The sequence below is a fragment of the Thalassophryne amazonica genome, chromosome 1, assembly GCF_902500255.1.
Source record: "Thalassophryne amazonica chromosome 1, fThaAma1.1, whole genome shotgun sequence".
NCBI classification, from domain to species: Eukaryota; Metazoa; Chordata; class Actinopteri; order Batrachoidiformes; family Batrachoididae; genus Thalassophryne; species Thalassophryne amazonica.
In genome coordinates, this window is record NC_047103.1 from 146,033,176 (window position 1) to 146,047,482 (window position 14,307).

The following is a 14,307-nucleotide window of genomic DNA, read 5'->3' on the forward strand; positions in this document are numbered from 1 at the left end:
TGCACTGCATTCCTCCCACATCCAAAGACATCCACGTTAGGTGAATCGGGGACTTTAAAATGACTGCAGGTGTGTGTGGGTGTGAATGTGTTTGTCTACATGTGGCCCTGTGATAGTCTGATGTCCTATCCAGGGTGTAACCCACCTTTCACCCTATGACCCTTAACTGAAGTAAGTGGGTATAGAAAACAGATGGATGAAAGATACAGTGCAGCTGCACCTTGGGTGGTCGAGAAAATGCAGATAAGAAAGACACGCCATTATGATTGAATTGGTCCCTGTCTTGCTCGAAGTAACCCTAATCATCAAGCATAAACACAGCACATGTAATCCAGGATTAAATGTCCTCATCTTAAACCAGAGCAAGACCATGAGACTAATTCCAAAGCTGAGTGTTACGAGGTGTGCGGATGATGTTATCGCGGTTGGAAGTGTTGCATCAAGTGCCAGCTCCTCGGGGGAAACTATCACATGAGCTACTGCAAGCCTGCTGAGCTGCAACAGCATTGATGTGCCGTGTGCCCAGTGTGCAAAAGAGGAGACTTTCAAATGTGTTTCCAACAGCTATTATCCACCGCATTAACAAATGGGTCATACTGTTATTCACTCAGCCATGCATGGTATGAATCTAAGAGGAAAAAAAAAAACATATGATGGGTTCATGAAGCAGATGCATTACATTTGATTTACATTCAATACCTCCATAGTGGATCATATTCAGTGCAACATACAGGACACAGTTAAGTCTCACTGACGAAACTTGTGTGGCAGCAGAAATAGGATTAGGAATATAAAATATAATTTAACATGCCAACATTTCAGCACTTTACACATTTGTAAATTGTGTACAATATCCCAGTTTCATCTATATTTACTTTTGTATTGTATAGAAAACTGTTCTGAAGCTTTGGTGCAAAATTATTACTTTTTCTTTTTTGTTGTTGTCAGTTGAGGAACAGAAATTTAATTTTAAACATGTAAATGTTACTATTCCAACAATATTCAAATGTGAGAGTTTGTTGCTATTTAATTCAACCGACAATTTGGTTAGTTTGCAAATATAATTACCAGTTAACAAATAAAAATTTCATCTAGGTATACTGTCTAGTACGTGACACTGCAAAAATCGCTGCCAGTGTTTAGTTAAGAATAAAGTGATGATAAATAATATCTGATGAAGTACAACCAGATATTCATAGAGTTTCCATTAAATGCAGGAGAGCAGCTATATTGTTTTATCACCTAAAAAATGTTTTAATTGAAAAGTAGGATTTATAATTAATATATTAATATTTATAATATTTACTTTAATAATTGTGCACAACAGTGGGCATAATTCAAATATGAAATATATAATTCATGTGTGTGTGTGTATATATATGTATAAAATCTTATCTTCTCTCATTTTCAACTGCTTATCCAGATGAGGTCACAGGGATAACAGCTCCAGCAGGGGACCCCAAACTTCCCTTTCCTGGGCCACATTAACCACCTCTGACTGGGGCATACCGAGGTGTTCCCAGGCCAGTGTCGAGATTTAACCTCTCCACCCATTCCTGGGTCTTCCCTGGGTTCTTCTCCCAACTGGACATATCTGGAACACCTCCCTAGGGAGGCACTCAGGGGGGCATCCTTACCAGTTGCCTGAACCACCTCAGTTTGATCCTTTCAATGCGAAGGAGCAGCGGCTCACAGATGGCCAAGCTTCTCACTTTATCTCTAAGGGAGACACCAGCCACCCTCTTGAGGAAACCCATTTTGCAGCTTGTACCCACGATCTAGTTCTTTCCCTCATGACCCAACCCTCATGACCATAGTTTAGAGTAGCAACAAAGACTGACCAACAGGTCGAGTTCTTCGTCTTTTGGCTCAGCTCCCTTTTCGTCAGAACAGTATGGTAGAGTGAATGCCACACTGTCCCTGCTGTGTAGATTCTTGGACCAATCTCATGCTCCATTGTTCCCTCGCTCATGAACAAGACCTAGCGGTACTTGAACTCCTTCGCTTGGGGCAAGACCTCATTCCCAGCACGAAGTAGGCAGTCCATCGGTTTCCTGCTGAGAACTATGGCCTCAGATTTAGAGGTGCTGATCCTCATCCCAGCCGCTTAACACTCAGCTCTGAACCGATCCTTGCTAGCAAGACCACATCGTCTGCATAAAGCAGTGATATATATATATAAGGTATGTACGTTGATACGCCTTCTTAGTCTTTCTCATACTTGAATTAGTTTTCTGAATCTTTGTATTATGTCATTTGTAAATTTTGTAATAATAATAATAATAATAATAATAAGTTGGCAACTGACAATTATCTCTATTGCTGACTTTTTTATGTAATTAATTTTCCATAGATCTTTCACTCTGTCCATCTGTGTGGGGGTGGAGCTCATCACAATTTCCAAAAGATCATGACATCTTCAAATGTGTTATTTTGTCTGCTCAAAGCCCAAAAGCAACTAATTTTATATTAGCTGTAATGAAGGGAAAAGCTTCAAATTGTTCTGCTTGAGAAGCTAGAAATTTGTTGTTGTTTATTCCCCAGAAAAGACAAGCATATATGTGAGAGTTGTTTCATGTGTATAACCTGCTTTTTTCTTTGTTGTAGTAGTACTAGTAGTAGTCATAGTCATAATATATATATATATATATATATATATATATATATATATATATATATATATAGGATAATAAATAGATTGAGTGCTGATTTTTTGTAATTTGAAAAAAATGAAATGACAAAACTATGAATTTGAATATAAAAACATAAATATCAGCAGTTATGCTCAACAGAGTGTAACATCTTCATGACCACAGGAACATGATATATCAAATGTGTTCCCAAAACAGTTTAATCCATTGAAAAGTCCTAAAGCCAAGAGGTTTTTTTTTTAACTCAACCTCAACCACACTTTATTTAACAAAATAGAAGCAGGTCAAATATTGCAAAGCATATAAATGTAACTTTGAAACACAGCATTTGAAAATGATGACAAATCATCAGTGGACTATCGTACAGTAAATACTCCACAGAAGAGACACAGTTACCCAGTTCCCGTTAGTAGACAGGGAGCATGACATAGGGATTCATTGGGAGCGCGGTAAATGGACAAAATGCTAAAGATGACCAATGTTTCTTGCTGAGATTTTTTTTTTTTGTCCCAAGGTCTGTTTTGCTCATGTCCATGTAATTTGGAAAGAGGGTGGAGACATATGGGGATGGACATCAGGGAAAGTTTGCACATACATGCAACTGCTCTCTCAGCCATAAGTGTCCTCAAACAGTCGTGCCCGCACACCGTATAAACAAAATGCACACCTGAGCAGGTAAGGTGGGAGCACACACTAAGGACGGGGGGGGTTTGATTCAGCACCATGGACAGCGCTACTGTACATGATGTAGGCCAGACCTAGCACAGACTTTTCAGGTTTTTGATTTTGGTCACTGCCGGGTGATGCTGCGAATTACATGAACAAGATAGTTATGGTCAAATCACTGCAATGGCTTTTTCAAAAAGAAAAAAAAAGTGAAAGCACATTACAATTAGCTTTACACTGAAACCTTTTTAATAAAAGACACTGCCATCTGGTGGGCTCAGAAAAATACAGCAAATGCTTCGTCAGACCTCATTTGTCCATCACCACTAAAAACCAGCAGCCTATTGACCCTGACTATCACTGTAATTGATTATTTTCTGCTTTTCTGCTGGTTGCCAGATTCAATTACCAGCTGTTAAGTGTCATTCAGTGACACATTTTTTCCCCTTTTTCAAATAACATTTCTAATTCTTTGATATTGGCATGATCAGAACATGCACTTCATGTCCGGAGCTTGAAAAATCATTAAATATAAGAATATAAGAGGACAAGCTTGAAGCTGCAATGCCATTGCAATTAACTGTATGGGCTTCATTGCTCCTCGCATCTAGCAGGGGGCAGTAGAGAAAAATGTAAAACAGTCCAGCATCAACTCAGTATGCTTTCATCAGCTGCTGTATTTATTTATTTCTGTTGATTCTATTAGTTTTTTTTTTAATCTTTGCATGTTTTATTTATTTATATTGTTATTTTACTTATTTTTAATTTATTTCTTGACTATTGGGGTCTTATCTATCATGATTCTATGTGCAGCACTTTGGAATGTCTTTGTTATTAATGTGCTATATAAATAAAGTGGATTGGATTGGATCAGTCGGAGTTTTTTTTTTTTTTTTTTGCTGAATTTGTGTCAAAATTTTCAAACTTTCTTCAGTAAAATGTATTGCCATTTACTGCCATTGCCAGTAACAGTTATGGTCTGACCTGACCTATTTCCCCCCCCTTTCTGTTCAAGTCTCCAGTAAAGTGGTGTAAGCTAAGAAGCAGATCTGATGCCCAAACTCAAAAAAAAAATTAAAAAAAATAAAAAATAAAAAAATAAAAAAAAATAAAGAAAGAAAGGTGGTTTTGGTCATGGCATTATTTTCTTAAGCTCCACAAAAACCATGCGACAGCCCCACTCCAACCCCACCACTGCCAAGGGGAGTATTCTGAGTTCAAAACATTCTTGTACCTCTGACTCTTTTAAAAAAAGGAGATCCCTGTACCTCTGTGGAACAGCCACATGCCAGATTCTCCCAAATGGATGGCTCAGCATGTCGAAAAGCAAAAAATTGCCAAAACAGCCTGTTTCAAGCATATTTTGGAAATAAATACAGCGACTTTTCCTTATCTTATTTGGAAAATATTCGATGGCTTTACAAAAGCTCACATGTGATGAAGGTGAATCGTAGCCATAAGCCTTTTTCTTTTCTTCTTTTTTCTCTTTTTTAGGAATACATTTTCTGACATTTAAAAAAAAATCTATTCTATATCAACCTACCTGCATTGTTTAAGTTACATAGATCAAATTATACCTATATAGCTCGATTGTTGAAAAAATATGATGGTAGGAAATCCAGCCCCCAGCCCCGTTTGTTTGTTTGCTTGTTTTTTCTGCCTCTCACCCAAAAGCAGGCTATATTCAATGACACACAAAACCACACAACTGTTATTTTAGCTACATTAAGTTTGCAGCATAAGCATCTGAGTGACGTTAATTGGTCATGCTCATCTGCATGTGTGAATATCTGAAAAGTCAACAAACGGCACACCATAAAATAACACAGTTTACATTCATAAAGGAGATGATGACTGCGCAGATATGGATTTAATCTGCACCACCGAGTACGGTATAAATAACCCAAATATTTCATCGACAATCAAAATGAGAAACGGAAAATAACATGCACTGACAGCTTCAATCCTTTCCTGATAGTCGTCATCAGTACTTTTTTTTTCTCCCATCTCTTTTCTCCAGTAACAAGTTTAAAACAACAAATACAAATCCTAACTGTAGTTTCACAAAAAATAGAGAAATGGCACTTTGTAATAGTCATATATAATTCTTAATATCCATATATAGTCATCATATTAATAGAACATGAAAGGGTTGAGTTTGCTTCTTTGTTGATTATGGTGTTTATGGGTCCTCTCCGTTACGCATGTATATGTGTGTGTGTGTGTGTGTGTGTGTGTGTGTGTGTGTGTGTGTGTGTGTGTGTGTGTGTGTGTGTGTGTGTGTGTGTGTGTGTGTACATGTGTTTGTATGTGTGTTGAAACCATGCGAAATATTATCATGCAAATTATGATACATCAGTCCGAGTATTTACATTTACATTCATGCGTTCGTGCACCATTCCCAGGGTCCTTGGTCTTGCTTTCGCTCCTCACTCACACATACACGCCCTCTCCCTCTCCTCTTCTTCCTCTTTTTTTTTTTCTTGTCTGATACAGATCCGTAGTCTGATTGCGGCAAATAGAACCAAGAGGAGGCGGAGGGAGGGAGTGAGGGAGGGGTTTAGCTGGGGGGGAGTAGTTATGGCATATACATATATTACAGATTGGGTCCTGTGCAGCAGACTGACTTACTTTGTTCAACTGGAGAAGCAAGACGTAAACAAGTCTGCATTTGTCTGTAATGAATCAAAGCAGTTGCCGGTTTTAGTCAGTTGGATGTCTGTCTGTGGCTGCTTGTAATCCAGTCTGCAATTGGCTTTCCGATAATTAGACAATAAGAGTCCCATTTAGGAATCGCTTGTGGCGGAGAGGTGCGTGGTGCAGTCAAAGCCCCGGTGTCCGCCAGTGTCGGCGTGGTAAGGCCCGCTATGCCAGTAAGATGAGTCGCACACCGTCTGTAAGGAGTTGATCTCCGAGGCTGAAGAATTCCCGTCCCTCCTCTTTGACCTCTTCCGATTGCGCAAAATGAACACAAGCATCCCTACAACGGTGAAAGCAGACGTGACAAACACCAACAGCAACCCGGGGACGAGCACCGAGATGGAGACCCTGTTGGGCTCCAAGTAGGAGTTTGAACGCGTCCCAGAGTCCAGGGTGAAAGTGCTGTTTTTGGATAGCGAGGTGGGGGAGATTTTGTCAAAGAGTTTGGAACACATGAGGTCATTGCGGACATAGCGGAAATCTTGCTTCCAAAACTCTTCCGGGGACTCGCACTTGAGGTCGCTCACTATCACGTCTGCTCCGAGTTTCTCCGTCCACTGCTTGAAGGGCACGATGTTGCACGAGCAATCCCAGGGGTTTCCGTGCAAATCTATCTGGATGATTGAATTGAGCTGGTCTAACACTCCAGCCACGGGGAGATAAGTGAAATAATTGTTATGCAGGCTAATTTTGGATAAAGAAATTCCAAGAAAAGCATCCACAGGCAAAGATTTCAGCAAGTTGTTGTTGAGGAATAGAACCCTTAGATTTGGCATGGGGCTGAAGGCACCTGCCACAATCAGCTGGATATCATTGTATTCCAAACTGAGATATTCCAGATTCACAAGGCCCATGAACATCTCTGCCATCAGGGTATCCAGATAGTTCTTATCCATATACAGCCATCTCAGCTCGGTCAGGTTTTGGAAAGTGCTGTTGTCGATCACCTTGATGTTGTTCCCTCCCAGATCGAGCAGGTTGAGGCTGGAGTAGCCTAGCAGCTGGTTCTTTTTGATAGCATGTATGTTGTTATCTCTCATATTCAATTCGTGAGCAGCCAGCGGTTTGGGTCGAAGGTTGGATAAGCTCTCGATTTTTTTCCCCTCGCAGTTGACCCCCAACCCTTGTCTGGAGCCAACCAGCTTGCAGTTACATGGTTGAGGGCATGTCATGTTGTGCAGCTGCTCCTTGTCGCCGATCCCACCTGTCGTCAACGGAGTCGGTTTTGTTTTCAACTGCCAGTTCTCTCGAGATTTAGAGCGGCTCTTGGGCCCGTGGCCGCCACCAACCGGCGTTGGCAGACCGCTGGAGTCTCCACTGGGTTTGTAAGGCGTGGGACGCGGGCCCTGGGCCGCAGGCTCTGAGGTCTCATCCTGGGTGGGAGGGGCAACCAGGCTGGTGTCCACGCCGCCACTCTGTGAAGGGCATAGATCCGCTTCCGATGTCTCATTTAAGTCGCCACCTTGCAGCCTGGTGGGAGCCTCGCATACCACCCTCCCGATGAGAGCATTATGCGGTATGTTCTCCAACCATTCCTTAAGAGAAACCAGGTCGCAGTTACAGTCCCATGGGTTATCCTCCAACAAAACCTCTGCAATGCCCGGTATTTGCTCAAGGATCCCCTCATAAGGCAATGTTTTGATTCGGTTTCCCCGCAGGTCGAGATGCGTAATGGGCACATGTTGGAACACGTTCACAGGTAGAGAGCTGATGAGGTTGTCATTAAGTATTAACACTTCAAGTTTATTTAGGTCCCTGAAAACGGTGGGGTCAATATCCCTTAGGAGGTTAAAATCAGCTTGGAGATACTCCAAGTCATCTAACCCCAGAAATGTACTCTTCCTGAATGATCTTATCTTATTGTTATTGATATGCAGCCTTTTCACCAGCTGCAATCCCAGAAAGGCACCGGGAACAATGTCATGCAATCCGTTGTTTTCCAAATGCAGGCTGACCGCATTGTAAAAGTTGGCAAACTCATTGGGAAAGAGCTTGGATAAAGAATTCCCGTGCAGCAGCAAGTGATAAAACTGAGAGCTGGGGCCAGTCAAATGCCGCAGAGTGGTGAAGCTCCTTTTTTCGCAGTCTATGTGCAGATCTCCCTCGACCTCGTTGCAAGAGCATATCTGCTCCTTACAAACGTCCCTTGTAACATTTCCACTGGCAACACAAAGAGCCGCATTCAGCAGAACGATCCAAAGCAGCATTTTTTTCCCAACGCTAACAAGTCATTCCCGGTTTCAAGACATATATGCGCGCCGGGGGGAAGTGAGTCTACATCGGGGAAAAAGATGAAGAAATTAGACACGTTGGAGAAGATAAGGCAGTGTTTTATCGCCGATCCATGCTGCGTCGAAGCTCGTGCGTCTGGATTTCCAGTTTGAGCACATAAACGTCTCATTCACGTCGACTGAATCCCCGCAGCGTCCGCGGGTTGGCGGTGGAAAAAAAGAAGAAAATCAAAACCAGAATGAAATTAGAGTCCGGTTATTCGTTTGGTTGCTTTGTCTTTTTTTTCTCTCTCTCTTTCTTTTCAGTTCAGTCTGACCTTGGCTGAATGAACAGATCCGCGTCCACGAGCAGCCGCTCTGCGTGTTGCTGCGTCGGGAGCTGTCCTCTCTCCCCTGGTGCTGAAATCACACCCCGCGCCGGAGCTTTGGAAACGATCTCACGGACGCACGGCTCCCGTATCCCTCCTCACATCCTCCGGCCGTCTTGCCTTGTTGTTGTTTTTGTTTTTTGTTTTTTTCTGTTTTGCTTTTTAATTTTATTTTATTTTGTTGTTTTCCATCTTCCCCCTTTCTGGAGATTCTGATATCTCTCACACACTCACATGAAAAAAAAAAGAACAAGAAAAAAGAGGCTGCGTTCGACCTGGCGTGATGCTCTCAGAAAGATCTGACACCCTCTGCTGAGCTGTAATGGCAAAAAGGAAACAAAAAAAAGAAGAAAATCTGTGCGTCGACAGAGTGGGGGAATGCTGGGTGCGCGCGCGCGCGTGGAGGAGGTGGGATGTGTCGGCGTGGGGTGTGGGGGGGGGATCATCCACGTATAAGAAAATGTTCACACTTTACATCTGGAGATTATTTCCTTTCCGGAGGCGCAAAGAAAAGGGGGAAAAAGAAGAAGATGAAAAAAAGAAGAGATTTGTGCCATCGCGCTCGCCGGTGAAAGTGTCGGCATCGCGGAAAGCACTGGCAGGATTTTGATTTATTTATTTATTTAATTTTATTTTTGGATCGTGATCCTTCACTTCAAAGCCATAAACTGCCTCCTGCATTCTTGGAGGATAAAGCGGCGTGACTTCAGTCCCGGTGCCTTTTTGCGTTGCAAGAAGTCGCGCAGTTATGCAGCCTTTGATGTAAACAAAAAAAAAAAAGAGAGGGGGGGGGGAGAACTGTTGAATGCGGTAAAACGATAATCCGCTCCTACCAAACCTCATTCCATTCCATTTTTTTTTAAGAATACAAACGATGCGTCAGTGTGACACCCTATTTGCGCGTGTGCGCGTCATCCCCCCCACCCCCCAACAATGCCTTGCAAAAATACATCTATAACTAAAAGAACAGAAGTGATTTGGAACAGATTGTCTTCTCCTGCGTGCAGGAGTTCCACTCTGCTGTTTGAGCAGTGCACTTTGAGCAGATGACATCAGCGCGCACGTACACATGCGTGCGCATGGTCGGGTGCATGTGCGTGGGGTCTAAATTGTTAGAATTAGAGGCGCAGATATTCTTCTGCACCTGCACTCCAGAGCTGAGCAGTCGTGTAATTACGGAGGCAGTGGCCTGCAGGCTTTTGTCCTCTTTTGCAAATGCCCTTCAAAACCGTCTGAATTGCAATGAGTGAAAATGTAGATGAACTGAACAAAAATATAAATGCAACACGTTTGTTTTTCATGCATTTTACATGACCTGAACTCAAAGATCTAAAACAAAACACCTATTTCTCTCAAATATTGTTCACAAATCTGTCTAAATCTGTGTTAGTGAACACTTCTCCTTTGCTGAGATAATCCATCACACCTCACGGGGGTGACATATCAAGATGCTGATTATACAGCGTGATTATTGCACAGGTGTGCCTTAGGCTGGCCACAATAAAAGGCCACTCTGTAATGTGCAGTTTTGCTTTATGGGGGGTGGGGGGGTCAGAAAAACAGTCAGTATCTGGTGTGATCACCATTTGCCTCAAGCAGTGCAACACATCTCCATATAGAGTTGATCAGGTTGTTGATTGTGGCCTGAATGTTGGTCCACTCCTCTTCAATTGCTGTGCTGGATGCTGGATTTTGACAGGAACTGGAAGGCACTGTCGTATTCCCTGATCCAGAGCATCCCAAACATGCTCAATGCGCGACATGTCCAGTGAGTATGCTGGCCATGCAAGAATTGGGATGATTCTAGCTTCCAGGAATTGTGTACAGATTCCTGCAATATAGGACCATTGCATCATCAAGCTGCAACAAGAGGTGATGGTCGTGGATGAATGGCGCAAAAATGGGCCTCAGGATCTTGTCACGGTATCTTTGTGCATGCAAAATATATATAAAATGCACCTGTGTTTGTTGTCCATAACATACACCTGCTCACACCATAACCCCACCACCACCATGGGCCACTCAATCCACAACACTGACATTTGCAAACTGCTCACCCACACAACGCCACACACGCCGTCTGCCATCTGCCCCGAATAGTGAAAACCAGGAATCATCTGTGAAGAGAACACATCTCCAACGTGTCGGACTCTATCCAATGTGAGCATTTGCCCACTTAAGTCGGTTACAGCGACGAACTGCAGTCAGGTCGAGACTCTGATGAAGATGACGAGCATGCAGATGAGTTTCCCTGAGATGGTTTCTGACAGTTTGTGCAGAAATTCTTTGGTTCTTTAAACCGACTGTTGCAGCAGCCGTCTGTGTGGCTGGTTTCAGACAATTTTGGAGGTGAACATGTTGGATGTGGAGATCCTGAGCTGGTGTGGTTACACGTGGTCTGCTGTTGTGAAGCCGGTTGGATGTACTGCCAAATTCTCTGAAACAGTTTTGGAGATGGCATATGGTAGAGAAATCAACATTCAGTTCACAGGCAACAGCTCTTGTGGACATTCCTGCAGTCAGCATGCCAAAACTTGCAACATCTGTGGCATTGTGCTGTGTGATAAAACTGAACATTTTAGAGTGGCCTTTTATTGTGGCCAGCCTAAGGCACACATGTGCAATAATCACTGTCTAATCAGCATCTTAATATGCCACACCTGTGAGGTTGGATGGATTATCTTGGCAAAGGAGAAGTGCTCACTAACACACATTTAGACAGATTTGTGAATAATATTTGAGAGAAATAGATCGTTTTGTGTATATAGAAATGTTTTCTTTGAGTTCAGCCCATGAAAACTGGGAGCAAAATATTTTTATTAAAATTAATGAATAATTAAAATGAGGAACTTTTGTGTTTGTTCCTGATTGAAATCAGGATCTCCAATATTTTAATTAATATTTTAAAATAAAATACTTTATTGTTATATCAAATTGCAGTATAAAAGTATTAGTGACCAAAAAAACTGCCTTTGATACATTTGAAAACAAAAAAGAAGGAAAACTGATCTGAGTTTGTAATGTCTTCTTTTTTCATGAAATGAGGATGTCTAAATTGTGTGATGAGTAGATTTTATTTATATCCCTTTCTGAATAAATACGTTAATCTTACCCACTGATCCTGACAAACAGACACTCTGAAACAGTCAGGAATTCTTCCAACTTTTTCAGAGCTGTGGACTTTCAGCCACCTCGGCTGTGTACATACTTTGAGCTCTATGCTCAGTTTAGTCGGCTCACTGCTGCATAGAGAACACACTACGGACACTTTGCCCTCAACTCTTAACTTTAACGGAGATTCCCAGCTAACAAAAAAAATGTTCTCAGAACGTTATCAGAACATAACCAGAAATGTTCCCAGAACATTACGTAAAATGTTTGCAGAACATTCTTCTGGATGGTTTTCTTGACGTCCTCTCAATGTTGCTAAATATGTTATGGGAACGTGACCTGAAACATTAGGATACCCTAGGACAATATGATAGGTATGTTCTTGCAAGGTTATGAACATTCCTGTGTGGATGGTCTTGAACCTTATTGTAGCATTGCATTGAAAGTTGGGGCCAAGCTTTATGTAAACTTGAGGAAATATCTGTGAAGAACTACATTGATGATGGAAATCCTATATCATGTTACAAATAGATTTCGCTTCCTTGTGTGGTATAAACAATCCAATGTCAGTATCTTAGCCATGTGCTCAAAGAGGTTACCAATTGATAAAGTCGAAGGCCACTATGCGAATGCTGGTGCATAATATTTGGGTTTGCTGTTAAGAAAATAAATAACTGGTAGTTAGAAATATTTGTGTGGGGCAGGAGATGTCTCACAACACTAAATATTATTTACTCTACATCCATTATTACCACCAGAATTATTTTTTCTACACTTAAGTGTACTGTAACCATTTGTTTGCAATGTACCCCAATTTAAAAAAAAAAAAGAAGCTCCTTCCATTTTTAAAGTATTTCAAATCTTTTGCCTCTAGAAGTGCCCTCAAACGTTTCTGGAACTGTGCTTAAATAAAGCAAGCAAGACACATTTACCACATTGCTGTGTTGTATAGTGTTGAACTTTCTGACTCGGCTAACGGACCGTGGTTCAGGAGCGTAGGGGAAAACACTCTGTTGACCTCGAAGGCTGACCTTGCTTCAGGTTCAACAACTCAATTAACTCTGCAGGGCAGTCAGTGAACAGACGGAGAGACACCTCTTGCCCTTCTAATCCTTATAATTATTTACAGCATTTATAAGCAAATACTTCTTCCGGTACAGTCACACATTTCCTGATATTTTCTCTCTCTGCTAACCTGCTCTGCTCCACTTTCATCTTCTCCCGCTCAGCCCACACACATGCTGATGCGCAGCCGCACACGTACACACACACTGACGTCATCACAGGGCACAGAGTTCTCTCTCTTAAAGGGATACACTCCTAAAGCATTAGCTGCTCTCATAACAATAGTCTTGATTCTCGGCTTCATGCGGCTTGATTCTCGAGGCGGATGTTTTCACATGATCTGTACATTGATGCTAAATCATACGTCTACATATTAAATATACATAGATACATAAACTCACGTATACATAGTACATACCTAGCTTTGTTGGTTCCAGTAATATAGGTAGAAAGACGGTGATCATAACAGGCTACGACACCATTTATCCTTGCAGCCGCTGCTTGATTTCTTGTATATGAGCAAAGCTTACTGGTACCATGCTGGTTTCAACGCCTAAAGTTCTCCCATTGCTTGCATGGTGTCGCTGTGGTGCACTTGTTAGAGGCCTTTATTAAAAGCCAAAAAAGCTCCTGTGTGTTACAAGAGAACATAAAAATATCAAATAAAAAGTCAAATGTCTGTAGCGATTTGATATAGGACTGGGTAATCTTGAAAAATAATTCACAGGCCCACATACATATAATTTCACGGTAAAGAGAGCTGAAATATTCCAACAATGTTCTTGGGACGTTACGAAGAAATGTATAAAACAACACAAATTTACAATAAATTTGAAACTTTTCAATTATTTAAATTATAAGCAAGCAAGAAATTTAGATAGCAAGGAAGAAAGAAAAGACAGACAGACAGACAGTTTTGCTAGACAGCCAGACATACAGATCAAATTCTACTTATTAGTTCCTGCATATCTTATAATTTCAATATAATGGATTCCATGCTTAAATAAAAGCCAATGTATTTCCTTTTAGAAAAAAAGTATATATATTAAAAATTTAAAGCGTCCCTGAAATGTTCCGCTAACGTTACTAAAGAACTAGAATTTTGAAGTGAGTTATCATCTGGATTTTATAAAATAAGAAGCAGTGCTAATTACAGACGATGCTTTTAAATTACTAAGTTCCTTTTCCCATTTGATTTACTTCAGAAAAAATTATTTTAAGGATCTATTCAAATGTTCTGAGAACGTTCTCACAACATTACAAAACCAGTGACATTCATGACCTTGTGAGAACCATAGGGTAATGTTATGATAACGTTAGCTGTTAGCTGGGTTGTATTTGCAGAAATGTGAGAAAGAGAGTGCTTGCGAACAGAATGATGCATCTACATGTAGCCGCCAAGAGATAATTTTATATTGGACTCCTAATGTGGTGCTACCATTGAGGTTTATGAAGGGTTGAATATATTGTCTCACATATGGTCTTATATGGTGATTTTACTGTGTAGGTGGCCGG

The 14,307-nt window shown here is 41.3% G+C and overlaps 1 protein-coding gene across 1 annotated transcript; it reads right to left on the reverse strand.

The window, feature by feature from the left end:
- Window positions 1–5,622: 5,622 nt before the first annotated feature.
- LOC117515054 (SLIT and NTRK-like protein 1) lies at window positions 5,623–8,750 on the reverse strand. The gene is made up of 2 exons (XM_034175588.1): window positions 8,566–8,750; window positions 5,623–8,427 (listed from the first exon to the last, which is right to left on the reverse strand). Exon 2 carries the CDS (start codon window positions 8,222–8,224, stop codon window positions 6,104–6,106), a length of 2,121 nt encoding a protein of 706 aa, XP_034031479.1. The 5' UTR covers window positions 8,225–8,427; window positions 8,566–8,750; the 3' UTR covers window positions 5,623–6,103.
- Between the last annotated feature and the right edge of the window lie 5,557 nt (window positions 8,751–14,307).